This window comes from Pimephales promelas, chromosome 14, assembly GCF_988280905.1.
Source record: "Pimephales promelas chromosome 14, fPimPro1.hap1.1, whole genome shotgun sequence".
Taxonomy (NCBI): Eukaryota; Metazoa; Chordata; class Actinopteri; order Cypriniformes; family Leuciscidae; genus Pimephales; species Pimephales promelas.
The window spans coordinates 27,215,264-27,241,828 of NC_142782.1; the positions used below are offsets into that span (position 1 = coordinate 27,215,264).

At 38.7% G+C, this 26,565-nt stretch overlaps 1 protein-coding gene across 2 annotated transcripts in view; it reads left to right on the top strand.

Moving 5' to 3' along the window:
• faf1 (Fas associated factor 1) overlaps positions 1-26,565 on the top strand; it is a 65,980-nt gene that overhangs the window by 31,437 nt on the left and 7,978 nt on the right. For both annotated transcript variants that reach the window (XM_039675591.2, XM_039675598.2), the window contains exons 9-18: positions 4,349-4,444; positions 5,891-6,014; positions 6,087-6,150; positions 6,366-6,447; positions 11,913-12,067; positions 16,307-16,443; positions 16,826-16,914; positions 21,846-21,926; positions 22,397-22,474; positions 25,164-25,379. In XM_039675591.2, coding sequence (XP_039531525.1) covers positions 4,349-4,444; positions 5,891-6,014; positions 6,087-6,150; positions 6,366-6,447; positions 11,913-12,067; positions 16,307-16,443; positions 16,826-16,914; positions 21,846-21,926; positions 22,397-22,474; positions 25,164-25,379 — 1,122 coding nt within the window. The remainder of the gene's footprint in view (positions 1-4,348; positions 4,445-5,890; positions 6,015-6,086; positions 6,151-6,365; positions 6,448-11,912; positions 12,068-16,306; positions 16,444-16,825; positions 16,915-21,845; positions 21,927-22,396; positions 22,475-25,163; positions 25,380-26,565) is intronic.

A 26,565-nucleotide genomic window follows, 5' to 3' on the forward strand; every position in this document is an offset into this window, starting at 1 on the left:
CATCACTTTGTTTTATTATTGACTAGTTTATTCCAAGCCTTTTGTAAAGGAAGTAATCAGAATTTTTTTATTATTATTATTTTCAGCATTTATCGGCTGTGCACTGTTCCTTTTGCTGCTGCTATTAGTACTAATAGTAGCTCATGCTCTTGTTTTATTTTATTTGTTCTCTTAATTTAGCCTTCTAATTGGTCCATTTCCCACCACTCAGTTCTCTCCCTCTCACACACATATCCTGAGCCAAAACTCTTTTGAGCTCTCTTCATATTTCACTGCCAACCTCGTGCAGCACCTATGGGAATGATTGACAACTTCTGGAACGTCCTTATTAGAGTCTTTTCCCCCTTAATTGCTGACATTTATCCAGTGTTTCTTGATGTTTGCTAATGTATTACTGCTGCTGCTCTCTGAGGGTCTCCGTGGCCCACGGCTGTTATGGGCTTTCAGCATCACAGACCTGTGGAGGCGGCTTATTGGGCCTGTTGGTTGCCGTAGCGACGAGGCTCAGCTCTAAGCCCGTACAGAGCCCCTTGAGAGATTGCTGTCTGCAGGTGAAGTTCTTCCGAGGAGAGGTATATACACTCTTATATTGCCAATCATCTGTCTTCAGAACCGCCAACTCTGTCTTCAACAACCGTCAATATACGCTCCCTGTCCCTCACTGGGGCCGTCTGACATAAATCACGCTTTACATGTTTAGATCAACACCCTGCTGACTATCCCGGTGTTGTATTTAACAGCAGGTAGGCGTGTTCTGTCGTTTGCAGGAGAAATGGATCTGTAATGTTTGATCTGGTGTAGGAAAATTTTTTCCCTGTCAGATCAGTTCTTCAATTTGCATTACGGGTAGAATTTGGAAACTAACTTTTGAAACTCTAAATAAAGATGTTTTGGGTTTTTTTTGGGGAGGCATTATCTCAAAGCGTATTTTCTTCACTCTCTGGACCTAGTTACATAATTATAGATCCTGGACCTACATAACTATATAATTAAATTATTGTTAGATGCATTTGTTGTATTCTGCCACTGACATCTGGCAAATCGTAGCAGTTACAGATTACACCTTAAACAGGTGAAAAACATCGCCTAGCCTATTCACACTTTTTTTTTTTCTCCCGAAGGGTTTAGTTCTGAAAGGTTCACTAGGCTTTTTGAACACTGTATTTGACCCTAGATCTTAATCAAGACTGCCACCTCTTCAAACCCTAACCTGAAAGGGTCCAACAGGTGTTTAGGGTGGGGCTTCTTATTTTTCTTTTCTTTTCTGGACTCCACACTCTTGCTTTTTTCGCGCTCTGTAGCTCTCTTGTCCTCAACTATCAAAGAAGGCAGGCACAAGGTGCAGCTTGGGGCTCTCGGACGACTAGAGCAGCTGTCTGCAGTAATTATCTCCTTCACAGCCTGAAAGATGGAGAACGACAACAAATAGCTGAAAACAACCAAGAGGAGAAGAAAAAGAGAAATATGTTTAGTTAATGGTGGACAGGGAAGGAGAATTCTTCTTGGACGAGAACAGAGAAGGAGAAATGGAATTCCTCTTTTGCATGGTGCTCGTTGCAAGGGCTTTAATGCAAGTGTTAATGAAAGGGGTCCAAAAGAGGAGGATTTAGTTCTTTGTTTGGAGGTGGAGAAGGGAGGTGTGGAAAGATGAGGGGGTGACCTCTCCCCTGTAGCCTGCGGCTCTGACATGCACACACATATGCAACCAGGCATACTCATACCGTTAGGCGATGGGGTCAGAACATTGGCGTTTTTACCACTTACCTGAGACTTTAAGTGCCCTAATTCTATCTTTCTTCAAGTGTTAAATGGGATATATCATGTAAAGCAGGATTTACATTGTTTGTTTTGAGATAAAGGGGTTATTTACCATAGATGTACTGTAGCATTTACAGCCCTGGCCATTTATGAGAAGACACAAAAAACACATTCTTTTTGATATCATCATAGTCGTGAGCACAGTTCGCCCAGAAATAAAAACTGTCATAATTTGTTCACGTCATGTATTTCCAAAAACTTTATGACTTTGTACTGTATAGATATTTGTTTTGTCTAATCAACGAGTTATTGGGGTGTTATCCAGGGTTTGACTTTCTAAATATCTTCCATAGAAGTCATACTGGTTTAAAACAACAGGTACATGGTGACAGAATTTTTATTTTTGTGTGAGCTATCCTTTAAAATTAACTGTCCATGTTTAAATATCAAAATCAATTCAGTATCAAGCAACTTGACCAACCTGTTGATCAACAGTGTGCTGGTTCACAAAGATTTGCATAACGTAGGTCATTTACATATTATAATATGTATTGAAGGAAGGTACAGTATTTTAGGTCAGACAGATTGTGAAAACTGTTATTGAATAATAAATTATGACTTTGCATGCACCTTCAATTTACCCCACCCCCTGTGATTTCTTCTGAAATGAGTTCTACATTTTCTCTGGCCTTTGATGTTCTGATATTGAAAATCTGATTTTTGGACATATTTCTTAGTTGTTACCCAACAGTAATGTACATTGTCTCCATGTACATGCAGTATGTCTTTAATTAGTCCTCGTAGAAGAGAAACACTGTGATTTCTTCTCTCTGTGTGGGCCATCACAAAAAGAGAGAAAGTGTTGTGTGTTTTGGGGGAGTTAGCACCCTGTTAAAGTACTTGACACTCTGAAATCCTCTCTGAGTTGCATTATGATATTATGGTGCTTAAACCAAAGCTTCTTTAAACCTAATCTGTTATGTCTGTTAATCAATACCAAGACGAGACATCAGTTTTGGTATGTCTTCAATTTGTTCATTTCTTTTTGTAGAAATTGTTTCTAAAAAGAAAGAAAAAAAAATCTGTAAATTATGTGCCTACATTATTTTAAATGTGTATGTTGTAATGGCTTGGCCATGGCAGCTATTTTATAATGATTTTTTTTTTTTTTTGGTTATATTAAAGTCAAAGCTTTTTAACTGATGCCTGGTCAAGCAGCACTAGTTTGTATTGAGGAAAATTACAGATAAAAGATATTGTCATATTTTACAGCTGATCATTTTTGTTTAAATGTGTCAGTTATTATAATAATTGTGGTTATCGTTATGAAAATTTGTTTTTTTCATACATTTTATCTTATCTACATCTTACCTACATGTTTTATCTTATCAAATTGTTTTGCCATCTAAATGGTCATAAATAATTTTTTTTTCTTTAACTTTTTTATTAGCTTAAATTGGGGTGGTGATGGCGCATTGGATAAGACACATCCCTTTGATGTGAGAGACCCAGGTTCGAATCCACTGTGAGACACCAATGTGTCCCTGAGCAAGACACTTAACCCCTAGTTGCTCCAGAGGCATGCGACCTCTGGCATATATAGCAATTGTTAGTCGCTTTGGATAAAAGTGTCAGCTAAATGAATAAATGTAAATTGCAACATGTTTTTTTTAAGAATTGTCATCTGTTGTTTAAAAAGTTGAGTAATTCATGATAACAATACTTTAAGTAATTTACTTTACCTGTGAACACAGTGCTGTAATGGTGTTGTTGGGTGCCATTTCTTTAGAATCTCACTTAATCAAGCCATTCATCTGTATATCAGAAATTGAAAAGTTGATTTAAGTAGAAAGTATAAAATTCTTCCTCAAATCAAACCAAAAATCTCTTAAAAGCACCTCAAAGTGTTCAAAGTATCAGAGCCCCCTGTAGTCAGGTATCCATTTTTCTCTGTGTAACTTGTCTTTATTGCTACCTGCCTGGTTAAGTAGTACAATTATGATTTCCTTTACTCTTGATTTGAAGTATAGATTGCTATGGCCATTTAGGTATCTGAAATGAATATGTAAAAACAGACAGTGATTATAGTGTGTAATTGGGAATGTCAGGTAAGAGTCGAGAGAATAAAGCTCTATGCTGTCGCTCCAGGGAGGTGTGTGTGTGTGTGTGTGTGTGTGTGTGTGTCTGAGTGTGTGTATGGGGCTGGTCTGTAATGAGTCCCTGTAGTGTGGAGTGCTGCTGACATTTCCACTCTAGCCTGAGAGTTAATGAGGTACTCAGGCCTTCACCAGTAGCTCACCGCATGCTGCATGTGATGCTCTTTAGAGTGCCAAGCATACAGAACCTCTATCCTGAAACCAGAGAAACCCTGGGAAGATGAATATCAGTCTGTGCAAACTTTACTGGGAAAAGACGTCTTAAAGGAATAGTTCACCCAAACATTCTGTCATCATTGGCATATCCTTATGATGTTCCGATATGTGTTCAAATATTGTTGTGGACAATAGAGGGGGCTTGAAGTCAAATTTGAGATTCAGATTGAGATCCAAAGCTTTAAAATGTCTAATAAAGCTGTTCTGTGATTGTGTAGATGACTCTGGCCATCAGTGGAATCAGTTACCCCTGCCACCACCTGACTGTGTGCAGAAGATCTTCCTCTGCGCTCACGGTGGACCAGACAGACGAGGTAATGCAGAACAAACAGTCAGACCTACTGTCTTTCACTTTTATATAGTTATATTTACATTTATACATTTCATTATTGCTGTTTTTGTTTTTAGGTTTTCGACATATTGAAAGCCAGCTTGTGAAGCCACTTTTGGCCATTCTAATGTTTTGTAGGATTTTTAATTAGACCGCTCCACTCAGCCAAAATGGATTTTTATCTTTAATGAGAGATTCGTTTTTTGGAATAGAAATGAAGTCCTGTTCTGAATTGATGAAGTAACATGTAGTGGGCACAGTGATCGCTGTCGAGTTGCCAGGCGCAACACTGCAGCCAGACTTGCCCCTGCATTTCAAGTCTGATGGCAACCTTTCAACAGATTTGCAACTATTACATTCTCTGTAGTATTCATACTAGGTTTGTTCCCCAATGTGTAATTAAAACAGGAATTATTTTATGAATTATTATTATTATGCTCTTTTATGGAGTTATAATTGAATGAGCACTGATATAAAAAAATGAATGGCTGTTGCTTGTTTTTCTTATTGCCAACATTATATATCTTTTCCATTTACCCTGATTTTAAACATGGATGCTTTTCACATTAAGTGAAATTAAGATTTGAAATTAGGATTAAATAAATTTTCCGATATACAATAGAATTTTTTTTAGTAATTTTGTAACCTTGCATAAAAACAAATCTCAAAAGGCCTTTTACTTTATAAATGTGTTTATTCATAACTCTGTAATGTAATATTCAATATATACAGTATATATATATATATATATATTGGAAATTTAAAACATCCATAATAAACTCACAAAAGCAACACTAAAGTCAATTAAAAGCTATTTTAAAATAAAGTGTTTTTAGACCAGATATAAAAACACCCCGGTACTCCCCTAATGTCAGATGGAAGAGAATTTTACAATTTTGGGGCGTAAAAAACAAAAGCCCTGTCATCCAAATAGAGAAAACCCATGTTTTAGGGACAGCCTAAGAGACCACTCTGAGAAGAACGCAAATTACTTGTTGTTATATAAAAAAAAAATGTCTAAACAACCTCATGTTAACCATAAAGCACTGCTTCTTGTCAAACTACCTTTGATATTAGACCTTTTCCTGTAATGATTTATTGGTACTGTCACAGTTATATTGTGCATCTCTAGTTTTTGGCATATTAAGTGTTTCTTATTAAATTGCCTTTGTGTGTTTGTGGTTCAGGTAACGTAGGGTACGTTACAAATACATGATATCCGATATCCTTGTCCTTGTGGGGCAATTGTTTGGTCCCCATGAGGAAAACAGCTTATAAATCATACAAAGTGATGTCTTTTAAAAGTGTAAAAATGCAGAAAGTTTTCTGTGATGTGTAGGTTTAGGGTTAGGGAACAGAATATGCTGCCTGTAAAAAAATCATTGTCTTTAGAAAATCCATGAAAACCCAACCTGTGTGTGTGTTACAGTGCACAGATGTCCACATGGTCAGTGACAGTGAGGGGGATGATTTCGAGGATGCACCTGAATTTGGTGTAGACGAATCCGAGATCTTTGGCATGGGAAGCTCGACTTGTCGAAAGTCTCCGATGAGTAAGTTCTAGTGTCATTTCATGAGGCGGACCATAAGGATCTATTCTGATATATTCCTTCATCTTCCCTCAGTGCCAGAGAACAGTGAAAATGAGGGTGATGCCTTACTGCACTTTACTGCTGAATTTTCTAGAAGGTGAGATCTCTTGACAAAGTAACATTTGTAATCCAATTTCACTAAAGAAAACCAAACATATGCTGCATTTCTTTGTATTTCAGTATGTGATGTGGACACATTTTTTCCAGCACTGCTTGCTTTGAAGAAGTGATTTATTGTTTGAAAATAGCTACTCTGATATTTGGTATTTACTCAGAATCAGCACACTGAGGTTTGCTTTGTGTGTTTTGTAGATATGGCGATTGCCATCCTGTGTTCTACATCGGCACCTTGGAAGCAGCATCTCAAGAGGCCTTTTACGGCAAAGCCAGAGATGTGAGTATATACTGAACTCCAGAATGTACCTATCAATACATGCATCATTTCTATCATTTTATTAAGTGTATTTTTGTATTAAATATTTTAGTTTTAATTTAATTTTATTATAAATTATTCTTTTATTTTTGAATTGAAATGAAAGTTGGAGGTGGTACTGGAAATGAAAGGGAAAACAGTCAGAGGTGAGATCAGGAAATGACCTGAGCCAGATTCCAGAAACCTATGTCACCCATGTACAAACACATGCGCTACCAGGTCACGTCTCCAGCATTTCGTCATACGTGTCATACGAACGGACATAAACAACGCTAAAGGTTTGATTGGCAGTACTGGCCCCCATCATGATAAATCCCCATCAAATTTCCGTTTCCCATTTGAACAGCTGAAGCTTTATTTAGAACAGCTTTATGCTGGTTTTCCCGCTGTGTCCTCATAAGGAGGCTTGTATCAACTGACAGCTTGTGTGGATTACAGTCTTATTAGACTGGGAGGATGCAGCAAGATGTTCAGGGGGTTTTGAGCATGAGGAGCGGGCTGGAATGGCTTCCTGCCTGCAGCCCAGCTGATCTCCTCCTCTCCTCAGCACAGGCACAATATGGCCGCCGCTCTCCCCAGAGGAGACAGTTCAGTGTGTCAGTAAAAACAAACTAACGTAAAAAAAAAGAGATGACCTACTGTGTTCCTCTCATCCAGACAGTCAGTGTTTTTCTTCACGGGTCATACATTATCCATGTGCGCTTCTCTAGTATGTTATTTGCCGTTGCAGTTTCCTTTTGGGTTTCAGCCAGAGGAGTTATATCTAGGATAGATTTAATGGGACACATTTATGGCATGCATCATTAAAAGTACTTTTTACCTCCGCAAAAGTGTGGGACATTTTCTAAAAATGGGGGGACAGGTCTATTGGGAATGTTGTTCTAGGTCTGCAAAGTCCCAAATGATTTTTTCTTTCCCAATGCACTAATTTGTGGTATTAGTTAAAGATGATTAAATTTCTGCCCACTAACACCATTAAGAATGGCAAAGATACAAAAAGAATTTGTTTCTCAAATGCCATCTCAATCTAGATAATCCCGCTACTTCTGCCATTGGTTGAGCCAGTGTTCACCACCCTTCAGTCAGCTGGACTTCTCGTTAAGTGAACGTTATTTATCCACGGCTGTGAACGTTTCATGTGCACGTGTGCATGTGTGGGATGGATTTTTCTGAGGGCACTTGTGCCCCTGTCTCATATCCCTGAAAGGCTAATCACTAAGTAAAACACTACATGTGATGAAGTGTTTCTGGAGTGGGAGATGCTCCCAATCCGTCCTTAATGAAAATGCCGGGGGCCCTGGAGTTCATCCGGAGGATCAGCGGAAGACTCTTGAGTCAGGCCACCCATCAGCACACAGGCCTCATCACAAATCCCCTTAACATCCAGCTAATCACGCTAACCCTCCTCTGCCACCCGCACAAAGATGCCCATCAAAATTCAAAGCTCCTCTGCGCCCTTCATGGGTTTTTCATGCATGAGCTTTATGGCGGGGCCTCCGTGACCAAGTGATTTTTCGGCCTGCAATAAAAGAGATGTTTTCTGATACCTAAATGACTTCACGTTGCTGAGGCTGCTATGCTAACAGGGGAACTGAGGAAAATTAACTGTCATCTTAAACATTGATTGAAATAATTTACCAATGTGTTAGTAGTTCTTTGTACCTTTTAACACAACATTGATGGTGTTTTACATGTTGCTTAATGAGCGTCAATGTTTAGGTCTTTTAAAGGAATGAAAACTGTCATTTTACTTAACTTTTTTGTTCTAAACCGGTATGACTTTTTATTCCACTGAACACAAAAGAGTTTTTTTAATGCTGTGGACACTCTTTTCCATTCAATTGAATGAGCACTGAAGCCTTCAAGCTTAAAAAGGATCCAAAAGCAACCAGAAAATTATCACAAAATGGTCCATTCGATTTAGATGCTGTATTCTACGACATAAAATACCAACATATCTCTCAATGGTAAATCTTTGAGAGAAGTAACAATGTCACATTCCTTAAGGAATTTTTCTTGTGAATCAAATATTTTCTTGACAACCCAGTGATCAATGATCTAATCCTAATGGTTCACTTGCTCACTGGAGGGGGATATTAAAATTACTATTATAATTTAATAATTATATAAAAAGGAATTGAATTTCATTGTTCATCTCAAAACTATCAGAAGACTTAGAATATAGTGCACGAGTTGAACGAACCACCTTTATGATGGTTTTGCATCCTTTTTAAAATTTGAAGTAAACTGCATAATAAACATAAGAGAAAAAAAATAGTTGTTCCCTGTAAGAAAGAAAATTCATGGGTTAGGAATGAGATGAGGATGACAAATTAATGACTGAAATGACTACAAGGCAGCTCCTAAAGTTAAACTCTAATTATGCAACAAGATTATTATTATTACTAGATTATTGTTCAGTTTTTGTGGGAGAATCTCTCATAGTATTGTAAATGCCATCTGTTAAAGCAGTCCGCTACAGGTCAGAGAGAGCAGTAATATGAACTCCTCATTTCCCATTGTTTGCTTTCCTACAGCCAAAAGAGGATGATCATTTTCTCCATCTCTCCCCCTCCAGCACATACACATCGCCTGTAATTAAAAACATCCTTTCACAATGCTTTTAAAAGAGACGTATGGCTGTCTGTGTAACTAGTGTAACTCTCACAGACGCGCAGGTGAAGCCACCAACTGAATGTGTTTTGTGAAAACTCCCAAAATCCTATTTATTCAGTCTGTAGATATAATTATTAGACAAAACCAGCTGCTTCTTACATCCTTAGATAACGTGATGCTAACATCAGGACATTTTGCTTGCTTTATTTCTATTACAGCTATTTAGGTTTAACTGGTAACTCCACCCACAGTGAAATCACATTGGTCCAAATGACCTTTTGATAGCTGTTTATTAAAGTTCCGATGTAATTTTGTAGAATAACAGTTTTATGCTTTGCTTGATGTGGTTAGTAGTTTGACTCGGTGAATTTTGTCTCAAGTTTGATTCAACTAAATGACACAAAGTAAAGAAATGTTTGCATATTAAATTTCCGTTGTCCTTCAAGTATCGATTTCGATTCGAAAATTGGCTTAATATTTGAATGATGACTATTATTGTTTAGATTCATGTAAAGGATTACAAAGACATGCATTGTTTCATTTTAAAATCCTGTAATCTTGTTTTACGTGCCAAAAAAAGTCCTGCTTGATGTGAATAGGCCTTCAATTAGCAGGTAAACACTTTGTCTTTGTGTTCTGCTACAACACTGACTCACATGTCCAAAGTTAGCCTGGGAATTCCTCACTTTCTGACAACTGTGTGAAAGCTAGTGCTGTCCCACTCACATGACAGATCAGCTTTCTCTCTCCCTCTTCTCCCATGTTCCTCTCCCTTTCCTCTTCGCCATTTCAGGGATTCTTGTCCCGAGCAGGTGGGGGACGAGTTGAGGTGACAGAAAGAGCTTTTGGGTCAGTTTCTTCCCCAGAACAGACCCAGTAATTTGGACTGAGCGCTAATTTCTGCAGGCTAAGAAAAGCACCACAAAACAAAGGGAACGAAAGGAAGAGAAAACAATGGGATGAAAGTAGAGAGGTGGGACTGTGGGTAATGGAGGGGCGTGGAATGAGGGAGCTGACCAAAGACTGTTATTAGCGAGAGTAGCTTCTCCCCACCTCTTCAATGAAATCTTAGAGGCCTCAAAAGGTCAAAACGTTTTCGCAGCTTGGAGCGAATACGCTCAGTTAGTGCTGAAACAGCAGTGTCGGTTTTAGGACGGACTGCGAGAGAGGAGTGGAAAAAGTTCATGTCTCGTTTTCATCCGCCCCCCCTTTCGGTTTTTGATGGGTAAAATCTCTCCAGGTCCCATTTGCTTGTCTACCCAGCGTGAGTGTTTAATCTTTTCAGGGCCTTGAATTGGGCCGGTGAAAGAGGCCTGAGCTCTCTCCCGCCAGGGGCCATGCGGCTCATTGGAGAGCTTTAATCACTGTGCAAACACAGCAGCGCTCCTTCAGCCCTCCATCCATACACACCTCCATAGAGCCCAACTTTCTCTCCTCCGTTGTCACCCTACTTTGCTTCTCTCCCCACTTTGTTTTCTGTTTTTCCTCCGTCGGGCTGTCGAGAAATCCCTCCTGCTGCATTCGACGAACTGTCGGGGGTCAGAGCTATAGGAAATGTTCAGAGTTGTTGTGTAATTCGGTGGATTTTATTCCCCTGCCTTGTCTGGCAAAACCTTTCATGTTTGTGGTGGTGTGCTTTTTTTTTTTTTTTTAATTAGTAGTTGGGTTATGCGAGTGAGCGCCATACATCTGATGGTGTAAATATCTGTGGATTTGGATGTGCTTCGACATCAGCGGCGCATTTCTGTGCTAACCTGCGACGATGGGAGGAGGGCACTGGCATTTGATGCAAAACAAATAAAGCGATTTGTTCGTTTTTTGTTTTTCAGAGAAAGTTTGATTTATCCTGCATCAGTTTGATTTGGTTTGGGTGTTTGCTTTGCTCAGGGATTGCAGGGAGGGCACTCACTGTCTTCTTCTGCTCGTTTCACCCTGGTAAAGCATTAGTGGCCTTAAAGCTCTCAGAAAGCCTGATGGTGAATCATGAAATAAGGGTGGATCAGTGAGCCAGGATTAGATGGGTTCTGGCTTCATAGATAGTGAAATGGCCAGTGAGGCTTCAGTTTTCATCCTTTTCCCCCTCCTGCAAATTAGATGTGGTGATGGAATGACTTGTGTGTGCATTGGTTTGTAAATGAGTGAATGTCTTTTTTTATTATTCTTTGCAACTATTTGAAGGGTTGGGAAAATCATTTTTCTTGGGGAAAATGATGATCTTTTGAGTTTTTAATCTTTTGGGTTTTTAAACTTTTGGATCTATTAACAGTTCTCAAGTAATGCATTCTTCCGCTGATGTGAATTGATAACCAAGCTAAAATACTCGGACAGTGTTTCCTGCACTGCTAGTCAGCTATTGCAGTGCACCAATATTGAATCTCACTACATTTTGTGTCTAGCTCAAAATTATAAATAGAAAAATTGTATGTAAACAGCTGTATTTGTATAAAAATACCACTTAAACACTAGTTACACTGAATACATTCATATTTATATAATTTTAAAACATTCAAATATTTTATATTAATTATATTAGTATATCCTTCTGTGCCACATTCAAAAGTCTCTGTAAGAACCTTTTTGAAATAATTTTATAAAATTTGGTTTGATTTGTTTTATCCGTTCTGTTGAAATCTGAAATGATCTCATCTTGTTGGCAGCAAGCACAATAAGAATTACATTTCCGATTTCCAAATATATCTATTATTAGAATTAAGGAACCACAATCATCAAGAATCTTAATCAGAACTAGAATCTTAATCCATATGCTGCATATCCCTAACTGTTTGTATATGTGTGTTTCTGTTGTTTAGAGAAAACTTCTGGCCATCTACCTCCACAACGACGAGAGTGTCCTCAGTAACGTGTTTTGCTCTCAGATGATGTGTGCGGACTCGATAGTGTCATATCTCAGCCAGAACTTCATCACATGGGCCTGGGACGTTTCTAAGGAAGCTAATAAAGCCAGGTAGCACTTTCATTTCTCTCATCGCATGCGCTCACAATGGCAGTCAAACCATCCAGAACGGTGTGGATCGGAAGCATTTTCACACTCAAAATGGATGATCTCTTAATGAGAGGCATTCCTCCCTTCCCCCCCTCTCCTCTCCTGACTCTCTCCTCATAGAATGCTTTAACAAAAGATGTCGTGTTTGCTCACTGAGGCCCCGGTAGGGCAATCTGCACTAATCTGTCCCACTAAAGGGTCAGTTAGACACACAGCCATCATAGAGCACACTCCTCAGAATGTCTTCATTTCAGGACGCCTGTTACGGAGGTGGCGAGGGTTTTACCTTTTATTTTTGTTGTTGGTGAATTGCAACTTTTTGGCCCTCAGAGACAAGAAAAACAAGATCGAGATCCTTAAATTAAGATCGAGAAAAAAAAGGAAGTACTATCCTGCCTTTTTCAGAAGTGCTTGTTTCAAGACTTTCAGTAAACTTTGCGAAGACGTAACCCCGATTGCTTCACGTGGAAACGAAGCGAGAAAAAATGAAGATGGAAGACCAAAAAAGGAAATGAACAGAGAGAGAAAGGAGGAGAAGCTGGTCAGGCAGCAGATGGATTCTTGATTGGTCCCAGCAGGCTTTGCTTCTGAGCAGGCCTCTACTTTTCCTTCCAGTAGGCTTCACCCTAAAAGCCTCCCTCCGGAGCAGACAGAGAGAGAAAGACCAGCCAGTGACCTGCTTCTGCAGGGGCTCCTTCAGTCCGGCTCGGCCTCTATACCCCTCTCCCTCCCCTTCTGCTTTTTGCCCCAGCTGAGCCTTTCTACCACAGATTAAAGGCGGGCAACATCTGGGGCTATTCATAATGCCAACAGACACACACACACAATCCCACATCCTTATACCCTGACAAACTCATACACATACACACCACACCGTATTCTCACGCTCCAGAGCCAGGCCTAACTGATTGTGGATGTTGACTGGCAGTGTTTTTCAATGCTTACCCTGTGAATGAAGCCTGTGAATCGCTAAGCGCCGACACCGATCACATAGACTCTCAGCATAATTGTGCATTAATCCAGAGCCCAAATGTAATTAGAGTGAATGTAATTAGCACCCACAGGTGCTACAGGTGCTTTTTGTGTCTGGTATAAGTAAGAGAAAGCTGCAGGTCACAATTTGATCGTGCATTCTAGCAGATATGATTCATTCTGGGGTTTTTTCAATCCATTGTATCCTGCTGAATCATATTGCTTATTTATTAAGCAATGGTGAAAATCAAATTCTTTCTGACAATATTTATATTTTAATACTTTTTTAGAGGTACTTGATATGTTTCCTTTCAAGTTTCTATATGGAGATCTTTTTTATTTGACAAACAGAATTCAAAATGAAGAAATGAAGAATGTTTGTCTTTTTATTTTGTTCTTCCTAAGATACATTGAGGGGAGTGTTTAAAGATCAATATGAACAAAACCAAAGATTTACACCCCTAGATAATAGTATTTAAAGTGTTATTGTTACTATTAATTATTCTTTTTTGTGTGTGTTTTGGGGCTTTTTGCCTTTATTTGAGAGCACAACTGAGAAGAGACAGGAAGCCAAACATGAGTTGGAGCAGGAAAGGGCCACTAACCGGCAGTCGGACTTTTAACATGGGTTTCTGCATCACTTATGTTTTAAATACTTTTTTGGGGGGGGATTTGTTCCAAAACACCCCTGACATATTTTAGCTGGCCTGTCACCTGACTATGAGAAGCGAGAATGGCAGAAAGGAAATGTGGCGAACATTATTTTGAAAAATCACATTTAAGAGATAATAAAATTGTTATTGCTTTTTCACCCAAAGCACTGTTGAACTACACAGTATGTTGTGCACTGTCAACAATGTCGTTTTTTCGATTTGATCATACATTTTGTTAGATTCTTTGGAAAAATAACATTTTTGTGTGTTACTTTTCCTGTTTTGTTACAGACATAACACCTCAACTTGTCGGACGAGTGTGCTATTACCTTTTGTAATAACCCAGGCTATCAAAGTTTTACCATGTTGATGATAAAATGTCCAAAAAATCCGGTAGACTTTGAGTGAAGACGATGTAAAAATCTAGTTTGAAATTGTCGTCTGAAGTATTTAGAAACACCAGTAAAATTATTTTAATTCTTTTATTTGTTGTTGCCGTGCAATTGTGTCTTTGCATGGTTTTAGTATCATGATCATTTTGATCAAGAAACTGTTTTCTCAGGGAAAGAGCAGTGTATGCCCTGTGGCCCCAGCAGATGGTCTGATACTGTGCCACACCTCTCAGTTCAAGCCATGGGGAAATATTAAGGTTCACACACTCAAGAGTGTGACGTGAGCGAGGGATGAGGAGGAGACGAGAGCTTGTCACTCCAATTATGAAGCCGTCCTTGACGAGACGCTTGAAACACCTGGTGTTACTAACTAGAAAATCAAAAATAACTCCCCCGAGGTCCTTTGAAAACTCTTAACATTCTTCAAGATTTGTTTACGCATCACTGATGTGACAATGAACTGCCAAGTGCAATGCCTGATGGCACCTCTGGAAACACAAGCGTTAGTTGTATGATGTTTAATATTTTTGGCAGTGAAACAGTTCTACCGAATCATCTGTAAAACTGCACTACAAGTTACACTGAAGATAGCTGGCTTGTTGTCCTGTTAGTTGGGAAACTTGCACATACACAGACATACTCACACACACATACACACCGTATTCTCATGCTTTTAGTTGGCACTTGTTTTTTGTAGTTTACCCTACAAGTAAGTTTGTTAATTAGAGCACTATATGGTTCGTGTAGTTTTAGGGATGGCCGATACCAAACTTTTTTAATTTGATACAATACCAATAATACTTTTTGTGACAATTTTATTATTTCTTAAATGGGTATGTGATTATTATTTTTTTTTTTTTTCAAAATAATTACGTTTCTTTTCTGCCATTCTCGCTTCTCATAGTCATTTGACAGGCCAGCTAAATTATTTTTATTAATATTTTATTAATAACCCCCCAAAAAAGTATTTAAAACATAAGTGATGCAGAAACCCATATTTTGTAATAATATAATTTTAATATCTAAATATTTTTTTAATATAAATCGCACCATAGTTCTTTTGGAAGCGGACCAAGACCCGTTTTTTAGGTGGTGCGCACCATGTTTCGGATGACAGCATTCTCGCATTTATACTTGTTCAAATTAACTGCACTAACAGAGCAATTGCAGCAGGGTTTGTTTTAAACTAACCAAACCTGCCAAGTGTGAACACACCCTAAAAGAACTTTGAGACATTGGTAAACACAACTATGTTGCAAGGAAACTTTTTTCCCCTTCAGAACACAATGCCAGCTTAATGCTTACTGCTACTGTGCAGTATGTGTCGTATACTGCCTACTATTTTTTTTAATTATATGTGAAATGCAGGGAGTATAAAACTGAAGTATGCCACGTTTTGCATTAGTGCAAAATAACCATGTTGTGTGAAAAATATTTTAACTTGACTAACTCTAGAAATGCATCAAATAAGTCAAGAATGAGATAACGGTTGAAATGACTGTACCTCTGCTTTATTCATCACATTGGAAGGTCAAATGGAGTGCTTTTAATTGGGAATACAGTATTCCATGTACCGGTAAATGAAATTATAGGCAGTATGCTGGTCTGAAAATACCTAGAGTGCATAGCTTGCTTGCTCATCCCCTCTGAACCAACTTTTTTTTTAAATAGTTCTCTGATAATAGGGTTAAAATTGATGTGGGAAAAAAAATCTCCAATTTCTCTTTTCCACACTGGCCATGGACCCTCACTATAGTGTGTTCCATCTCTCCTCTATTTTACTTTCCAGTTATTAAAGCCGATGTTATTAAAAGAAGAGAGAAGCTAATCTATATTTGCATTTGCTCTATAGCAATTCATTAATATTATGACATTTACTGCGAGCTCTCTGAGTCTGCCTGCTACCCTTTTCCTTCAGCGAAACGTTAATTTAAAGTTCTGTCTTTGTAATGGAATAAGAAATCCTCTCTGCCCTATCAAATTCGGTGTGGCAGGAGCCGAATACTAATTTAAACCAGGGAAGTGTTTGGAGAAGAACCATCCTCCGAGCGGAGAGCAGAATTGGTTTTAAAGTCTGTTAATATAATGAGCTGTGTACTCTTATTAAGCTCAGTGATTGTTCAGTGGAGTTCCACTGGCTGTCTGTCCACTGTCCACTCAAATTACTGACTCTCTCTTTCTAGACTACTCACGATGTGTACAAGGCACTTTGGCAGCGTTGTTGCACAGACCATCCGGTTGTACAAGACTGACCAGTTCCCATTACTCCTAATTGTCATGGGCAAACGGACATCAAATGAAGTTTTAAATGTCATTCAAGGTAAAATACAGTATATGTAAATGAACTTCTAATAAAACTGTACTGTTGGTAGCAGATCTTACGTAATGCCTACCATGTCAAAATTTCACAACAGTTCTGATTATTTGAATGTACTTGGTGTTACCAAAAAGTCTGAAACCACTGATGGATGGATGGATGGAGATGGATTTTAAACTTTTTAGTATTAATGCGTTCACAGTATTCCATAGCATCAAGTTTTGCTTATTAAAAAAAAGTAGTCCAACACTATCTCATATCGTGCCATGATGAGCAGTCATTTTCCACTTGGTACATTTTGATATGAACAGTACAAGTATAAAAATGCTTATTGAAATGACTCCACCCAATCTGATTATTGTTTTTTTCTGTTTGAATGATGAAGGCAACACAACAGTGGATGAACTTATGATGAGACTCATGGGAGCCATGGAGATCTTCACTGCACAGCAACAAGAAGACATCAAAGATGAGGTGACCCACCAGACAGATATGCTCCACATATTATATTGCATTTTATAGGTAGACTAGATATATTTTGAGTTTTTTGCTCAATTTCAAACCCTAATCACCAATCATTTCCCTTCATATGAAGAAGTTTACGGCATCTTTGGCACACTTTAAATACAAAAGTAGACAACTTAATTATGTTGCTTCCTTAGATGCTTTGTTTAAAACAAATTCTAAGGTATCACTTCATTGAGAAATCAATTCCATGATTCATTGTGACGAACTTGGTACGTTCAAAAAGTAATCCAATTGTGCAATTCACATTACTTGTAGTGCACTACACCAGACACTGATGAGCACAAAGAGGTGCTTTTTTATAAGGCAGATTCAAAGTCATATTTTTAGGCCGCAAAAAGGGGCATGTTGGGACAAATGACCACTCATTGTCTGACTCATACAAATCGCCCTGCCACACAGGGGTAAGAATAGATACTCCGCCTGTGTCTGTGTGTTTGTCTGGGTTTCAGACAAACTGTGGAAGCAAAAGCACAATTCACTGGCTGTGTAATGTAAGCTTGCGGGGGCCTGTGCTTATGAAGTCGACACAAAGCTGGCAGGATGCAAGCTCAGTGTGTCATGTCTGCATGCGGTATTTGATTGTTTAAATCAGTGCTTGGTCTGCAAACAAATGCATTTACAAAGAGCTGAAACAAAATGTGTCCATCTGTTCAAATGAATTGGAAACTTAATAATAATAAACTGTCATATAGCATGAATAACATTGGTATATCTGAGACTTAGAGTTTATTCTTAATAGTGGATCTCTATATGAAGAGTTCAGATGCAAAAGCCTCTAAGTGCCATTTGAAATTTTCTTCATTTTTATCAAGCTTGTATATTTAAGTTCAGTGATTTCACTCAAATTGCAATGATAATTACCTATTAATTGTTATTTAAGTGAAATTACTGAACTTAAATGTACAAGTTTGATAAAAAAATCATCATTAAAGAAGAAAATTTCAAATGGCATTTAGAGGCTTTTGCATCTGAACTCTTCATATGCCTCATTGCAAATTTCAAGAGGACATTAAGTTCCAATTAAAAAGACTAATTATTAATGTTGTCACATTCTCATGACAGATCTGTCCATACTTGCCATGAGTTGAGCTAATTACTCATCCATCCTCACCTGTGTGTGTTAAATGTTTGTGTCTGGGGTTTGGTGGGAAATATTCAGACAGCAAACACAGGTTACTGTCCCCCTGAGGCACATTGATTAGATGCAAGTGATTTGATAAGTCATGACATTTCTTGCCTCGTCCCAGCATTCTCCTGTTCTGTTCACACCCGTGCGTGACATGCTTCAAATGATTATCAATTGCAAAAAGCAACAGAAAATATTTATGCTATGTCATAAGTGTCAACATAGACCTTGCCATTGTCTCGGTGTGAGAACACTTCTGCTAGACTCAAGGTGTTTCATTCAATCTCCTCCTGCTATTAGGCCGTTTTCCCGGCTCAGTGAGTAAGTTCGGTTAAAAACGTTATTTTCGATTTGTATCTGTTCCATTAGATCCATTAGGCTGTGAAATTTCTGCTTCCCTCAGTCAGAGCGCTTGAATAACTCTGACATGTTGATGGATTTCTGCTGGAAGCTCCTTGACTGTTTGCTCCTCGTGGCAATTAATGGCTGTAATATTTTTGGCTGTGAAGGAAATGTGATGTGAATGGACACAACCAGGGATTCAGTGTTATTGAGGGTGCCAGAGGAAATGCAAAGGAGATATTTTCACTCTGTAGTTTACACATTTGGCCTTTAGCCGCCGAGTGACAAGTTTTCATTAATTTTCTGCTCACTGAAAAACATTCTTTGGCGGAAAAAGTGGTTAAAGACGTAGCTCACCCAACAAATATAAATAATTATTTACATAATAAAGGTTGGGTTTTGGTACACATTTTAATTTAACAGCTCTCTTTTCCACTTTTCCAATTCAATTTATTTTGAGTGAATCACTTGTTCCACTGTATATTTCTGATTCGGTAAAGTAAATATTTCTGATTCAACAAAATGAACCAGTTCACAGAAGTCATTTGTTTGTGAATTGGACAACACTGGTTGCTGTAAATGTTTTGATTCACTAAAAAAGAACCAGTTCATGAGAGTCATTTGTTAGTGAATTGGACTAGTTGCGCTGAATATTCTTGCTTCACTAAAAAGAAAAGATCACCCAGTTCAATCAGATTATGAAAGGCTTTGAATGGACAAAGTATTGTAGCGTTGAAAAATGTGGTTTTAGATCGAATGTGTTTGTTTAAGTGCGGCTATGAGGTGCTGATGATCATGGCGCGTTTCAAATCATGGGTGTGACACTGGAATCCAAACCCTTTGTTAACCTTGTGTTTGGACACAAATGAGTGAGCCACCTTAGACATGTGTGGGATTGTTTGAAAGCATTTGTTGTGCCACCACTAACAGCCTGCCATTTGAGGCAGTTTAGGATTGCCCTTTAAAGTTCTTAGCTGAAATGTCCCTGAGTGTGTGTCATCCCTGCCCCATACAGTCAGGTGACTCATGGTGACCTGTGTGTATCTGTCCCTCTGTATGGATGGACAGACATACACCCCTTATATACACTGTCTGGATCAACAGACAAACTCAGACAGCACACACTCATCCACCAAGATCACACCAGCATTCCTCTGTGTGTGTAAGTGACATGACCTGGGGTTGTGCAGTCAGGGGTAAAGTAGTTATCCGCTTGCTCCATCAGCTCCAGTACAGGTCACAGCACTGACTCACTGTATGTAGAGTGTTCTAGAGAGAGAAAAACATGGCTTGCTCACCCCGTTTTATTTATTTTTTCACCTTAGTGTTCATGTAGAAGGATGGCAATAGAGTAAACAGATAATCAAATTGGACTAATTAATTTAAAGAGTTTTAAATTGGCCATTAACTTAAAGGGATAGTTCAACCAAAAATGAAAAATAAGTCATTAATGACTCTCCCCCATGCTGTACCAAGACCTTCGTCCATCTTTGGAGCACAAATGAAGGTATTTTTGATTAAATTTGAGAGCTAGATCACTCCTACATAGGCTCCCTAAAGGATTGAAACTTCATTTTTGGGTGAACTATCCCTTAAAAAAAATAATAAAACAGTTTTCATTAGATTGTGTTCTGTGTGACATTGTAGAGCACATTAGTCAACTTGTGTTGTTTTAATTGTGCCATATATAAATAAAGTCGCTATTGCTATAGATATGCCATGTTTTATTTTACGAGCCTTTTGCTTGCATCACAGCCATGAATTGTAATTTACTACTTGCTGTTGATAATTAGAGGCATCGTATAAATAATTGTATGAAATTATACATTTTTGGTCTGTTTTCTGAAAAGAGACTGACTGCAAATTTTTCTGTAAATGTGTATACCTACATGATGACCAGTTATGGCACACTTTTTTTTATTTGTTTGTTTTGCTGTGCTCTGCTTTGCTTTGGGTTTAGATTGGTTTGGTTTGGTTTTTGTTTTATGTTATGTTTTATTTTATTTGTAGGTTTCCGTTAGGGTAATGAAATGTATTTCTTACTTGAAAAATAACTCAGTTTTTGAGTCATTGATCATTAAATAATTGATTTAACAGCTCAATCTTTCATAAGTGTGTTGTCGTAATAGCATCAGTCCAGTAAGCCATGAGAGGCCATTACTTTTTTAAACCATGATTTAGAGGTTTTTAGTGACATGCCTTATTGTATCTAACAATACTTCTTATCTATAGAAAAATCAGTGTAAAGTGCAGCCTCTCATGACTAATTGCTTTATTATAGCAGTGGCTTTTGAAAGTGCTTTTGAAAGTGCTTTGAAAGGTTTTGCCTTTTACTAGCAACAGATTAGGCATTTTTTCAAAAACCATAGTGTGTTCAGAAAAGTCAGTGTATATTTGTTCTTATTTCCAGCCCTCAGATAAAAGGTCCAGTTGTTTGTAATCCCGATTCTCCTGAATTGTTTCAGTGTTACGACATTACAAATAGAGACCCACACACATCAGCCCACAGACTCTTCCTATACCACAACATGGTTTCCACACACTCTTTTACAGCTCGTCTGAATAGAATTTGAGGATGTATCTCTGCTTTGATCAGCCTCTGTGCTCCATCCCTTCTTTCTCTCCTCTATCCGTGCTTTTCTTCTCCTCTGCTCTGTGTAGTCACAACTCTTTCACATTTCCACACAAAGTCCAGCCAGGAGAAAAGACCCTTAGTCCTAAAAGCGGCCGCAGACAATCGCACGAGCCTGACTGCACAAAAGCAACAGTAGTTATTCACAGTCGTCGGCCTCAGCAGGTAGACCTGCAGCTGGGTCTTAACAAACAGGATACACACACACACAAACGCACACACTCACAAGAATAAAAGAGCCCTTCTATTGTATGTAGAGGAACTCCACACATTCACTTCTATAAGATACTCTTTCAGTCGTCCCCAGTTAGTGTGTCTGACAATACAATAGAATTCAGTATGTGGCCATTACTGCTGACAATGATGAGGAACCATCTCATACGTCAAAGATCCAGTGGGATTGTTATCTGCTATGTGGATAGACATGCTCTTATTGGCTATCTGGTATAGGATTTAGATAATAGAAAATATAGTGGTCTGAGAGAACTACTAAAATGCCCCTTTTCTCCAATAGTGCAACATTCTATTGCTCCACAAAAATAAATAAATAAATTTTAACCTTAGTATTGTTTTACTTTTCTTTTTTACTTATTATTAATTCTGTCTTCAATGTTGCAAAATCATGTTTATTTTTTTTTCAAGTTTAAATTCATTTAATTCTAAAAATTAATTCTTTTAGATTCTACTCTTTATAAAATGTAAATATTAATATTAATGTTCATATTTAGAAATTAAACATTGATTTTGCTATTTTAACCACTTTTACTTTTCTTTCAGGATGAACGTGAAGCCAGAGAACTGGTCAAGAGAGAACAGGATGAAGCTTATCGTTTGTCACTGGAGGCTGATCGTAAAAAGGTTTGGCAAGATTTTAAATTTTCTATTATTATTATAATTATTAGGACTTCATACATGAAGTGCTAGAAACTGTATTGTTTTTGCTGTGAATATTTATTTGCTGTAAATATTGGAAGACTTCAGATGCAAAATCCTCTAAGTCCAACTGACATTTTTCTTTTAAATGAGCAAACAAAATTTGTTTTGGTTCAGTAATTTCACTTTAATGACAATGAAAAGGTTGTTAGTCAGTTATTAAAAATGCCTTATTTTCAAAACTGTCACGGATTAGAGTGACATTTAAAAGAAGAATATCAGACAGACTTTTGCATCCTAAGTCTTTATTTATTAAAGTTATTAATTTTACTTTAGGATGATAGTGGAATAAAAAGTGCTGCATTTCTTATGTGAGGTACTTTAGTATGGTACGTTGCTAGTGAATTTGATATTATATATATATATGTGTATTTATAATGGTACCATTTTTACAGAGAGAAGCTCAAGAGCGAGAAGAGGCGGAGCAAGTTCGTCAGGAGCGAATCAAAAAAGAGCAGGAGGAGGAACGAGAGGTGAGCTTTGTTTGGTTTCAACAACCCAGTTTATATGACAAGTGCAAAGGATGATGCAAAGAAAAGCTGAGAATGGCCTTAAATAATTCACTTTTAAAGTGGCGTGACACAAGCCACGTAATCATGATTCTTTCCTATCTGGAGTTCTCAGAAATGTACTAGTTTCCTTGTTATTTTCTACGTAGATCCCAGCAAAGCTTTGTTTGACTGCAATATATGACTGATTTCCTGCATTGTGTTACTATTTCTTTGCGTTGCATATCAGTTCCAGTTAATGCTTTTTGAAAACGTCTTAAATCTTTCTCATCCAGTGAAGCAGAAAGTATGAACTCAAAAATGACACTGATGCTCAATGCTTAAATTGAAACCTGCCAATTTCACTCACTGGATATTCCAAACATGCCTCTTAAATAGGATTTCATGCCTCATAAACCGACAAATAGCAGTGACAGTCATAAAGCTGCATGTCCTGTCATAACTGCTCTTATCATACACACAGTTTACATTGTTACACAAATCACATACATATTTGCGATCCGCCCCCATGCCGTGTTTGCGCTGTCGCCCTGTATGTGAGCAGTACAAAACGACAGGTGCATGTCAAAGCACTGACACTCTGACAAAGACAGCCTCAAAAAGTGTCACGGAAAGTTAAATCTCACCTGTAGATGTAGGAGTGTGCAAATATACCTGTTCCCTATCAGCTAATCAGCAGAATACAATAGCACTGTATTAACATTCAAATGTATTACAGATGGCGCTGTCGAAGTGAACCTGTTCATTTAGTGTGCTTAGAAGTTCAACACACACTCTTTTTAATAAGATATTTGCTTAGTTAAAAAGCTTGGCACGCTGGCGTCTGTAGATCATCGTCTGTTTATTCAGCAGTAAATACTAACCGGACCAGCTCAGGTGAAACTGCTATATGAGATAATTTTGCACATTTAGGCTTCGACAAAAGCATGTAATTAGTTCAATCTCCTATTGCCATGGTACCATTCATGTCAGGACGATGTGTGTAGGCTACAGTATAGACCTTCAAACATACGATACCCTACAATAGCATTTAATGAACAAAGCTTTTAATTTGAGACATTGTGGAGAGGTAAACAAAAAGACGTCCTGGAGGCGAAGTAATTGTGTCAGAGTGTGTGTGTGTGTGTGTGTGTGAGAGATGTTAACTCAGCAGCGGCCTTGTGTTTTAATGAGAGCAGGGTCCAAAGTTGTTCACCTAATGTCTGTAATGAACCCATGGGGAGAAGAAGCTTGACACAAACACACACACACACACACGTTTATACTGATAAAATCACCTGCACTGAAGTCCAAAAGACTGTTATTTATGGTTTTTCCCTCCCATGCTCGTCTGTGAAACGTCACGCCTTTGGATGTGAATCTCTAAGCCGTGAAACGGGTGAGAGGTCAACTGTTAAGTTTCACGACATCCCGATGATGTTTGACTTGACACACAATCGTAATTAACCTCTTGCTATTGAAGGGATAGATTAGATTTAAACCTGCGTACATTCATTTCATGCGATTCTCATCAGCTGTTACGGTTTGACCACCATATGTGCGCGTATGTGCCATTTCTTTCTGTGCATCATTTTTGCGACTTTGTGTGTGTGTAAACAAAGCAGTAAGATGCTCTCCACCTGGAGTCTATCCAAGCACGCGCTCACACTCGCACCCGCCCAAACCACAGCACCTCGGTGGGTCCGTGGCGACAATGAGCCCACTGGAGGGAAACAATCAGCAGAAGTGTATAAAGAAGAAGAGAGGGGAAATGCTTTGCGAGTCGGACTCTTTTGTGACCCGGACAGGGCATGAAAGGCAGAGGGGGGAGTGGTGATGTCATTATTCTCTGCCGTCAGGTGCTACACACATGAACACACACTCTTGTTTGTTTAGCGCAGTGAAAAGGATGCTCCTTAGTGCCCTTTGTGCGCAGGGACCAGGAAACACACAGATACGTACGTGCACGCATACATCCTGAGCAGGGCTGGGGAGAGACGCCGTTCGGCCCCCAGAGGGCTTTTTACACGCGGCCCCTACCTAAGGGAGCAGGGCCGGCACGCGCTCGCACAAGCCACCTGCTGCTAATGAGCTACTGTTGTACACTTTGATGAAATATAATTGCATTATGGTGTGTAAATAAAGCCTGCGTGTTTTGTCACAGCATATGCTGCCCAGTGTCATAACAGGAACAACAAGCTGGAGTTGAAAAGCCCAGAGGAGCGGCAGGTCGTGCTCTGTGTCACTAGAGACGCCGCAATTCTCTCATCTCTCTCTCTCTCTCTCACTTTCGCTCTCGTTCTCTTTCAACGTGTATGCGACGTCTCACTGTTTCCCTCCCCATCCCTCGCTTTATACTCATTTTGTGTTTTTTTTTTTTTTAACTGTGTGATTTTTCTATGACGTACAAAACGGAAAGATTTTGGTGTTGTTTTAAGTAGCACGATCAAGCTGTGAAGGAGTGCTAAATTTAGGACCTTTGACGCACGACTTGCATGTTTTTTTTTCCATAAGATCTGTGCAGATGTATATAATGTGCTTCAGTGGTCATTCAGCGTTTAGTTAGCCATAAATCTCCAAGTTTAAAACATAACTGTTATGAATTCTGGTTAGTTCATGAGATACATCTTGATTGTTTTTCTGTAATGTTACTCTTTTGCGTTCCCTTGCGCAGGCTATCCGTCTCTCATTGGAGCAGGCCCTGCCACCAGAGCCCAAAGAGGAGGGCGAAGAGCCAATCAGCAAACTGCGCATTCGGACGCCAAGCGGCGAGTTTTTGGAAAGGCGGTTCCTGGGCAGCTGTAAACTCCAGGTCCTCTTCGACTTCGTCGCCTCTAAGGGCTACCCATCCGATGAGTTCAAATTGCTCACCACTTTTCCTCGCAGAAATGTGAGTTCACACATGCACACAAACATTTAGATTTATATAGGTTTCAAAAAATCTTATAATTTCCATTTATTTTGGCTCTCAACATTTTTATATATGCTATTTATTTGTATTGTGTATATATACACACACACACTTTAAAAAGTGTAATAATCAATAGGATAATAAATGATAATATTATATGGTTACTCATGATTATTGTAGCCACAGCTATTATAGATGTAGGTACAGAAGTGCACACACACTCCCGCCTCCTTCCTGTTCAATATATTTTCTGTGGGCATTTTTCCCCATGCTGGAACATGACTGATATTAGTCTAGAGCCCCACTGATGGTGAATATCTTTTAATTCCTGTCCATCTGCGGTGCACTAATAACTGTGTGTGTGTGTGCGCAAAGAGTGTGTGTGTGTGAGTGTTACAGCCCAGCAGGAAAAATAGAGTGTATAATTGGCTAGTTAATCCCAGCGTGTGGCAGAAGTTTGTTGCTCATCTCAGTCTATGTGTGTGTGTGTGTGTACTGTACAAGTCCACATATAGTCACACACCTGCACATTAATTAAAAGCCATGCGTGGTTAATTAGTATTTCTTTTCCTCTTGTGTATTTTATTATTATGTTTTTATTTTTTACATCTATCCACAAGTGCATACATAATATATGGAATATTAATTGCGGCCCTTCATAAGCAGAAAGGTGCACTGGCTACTTCGGATACAGTCAGCAGTTCTCTTTTCTGTGTGTGTGTGTGTTTGTGCACTCTACAGCAGGTAGATAACAAGCGCTGCTCTTAACGACCTGACTAATTAACAGCATGGAAACAGAAATGGGCTTTCCATTAATCAAGAGATGTGTGCAGGCCTGCCCAGACAGCATGTCATCCAAACCCTTTGGGGATGAGCGCTAAGGCCCCCCAACAAACGCACACTTTTACACACACAAACACAAAGTGACTTGTAACCCACATAAACACTTGTTCTCGGACAGCCTCACACACAACAAACGCCATTTCACACGTTGCATTGCATTTATTCACAGTCTCTGTTTGGAAACCAAAAGAGAATCGAGTTGCGCGTTTCTGCTGAGGGTGAAATGTGTATCCAGCAAAATGAGGGAAGCGAAAGCAGGAAAAACAGGCTGTGTTTGTGACTGTGACTACAGTGCTTGAGTTTAATCCTCTCTCTCTTTCTC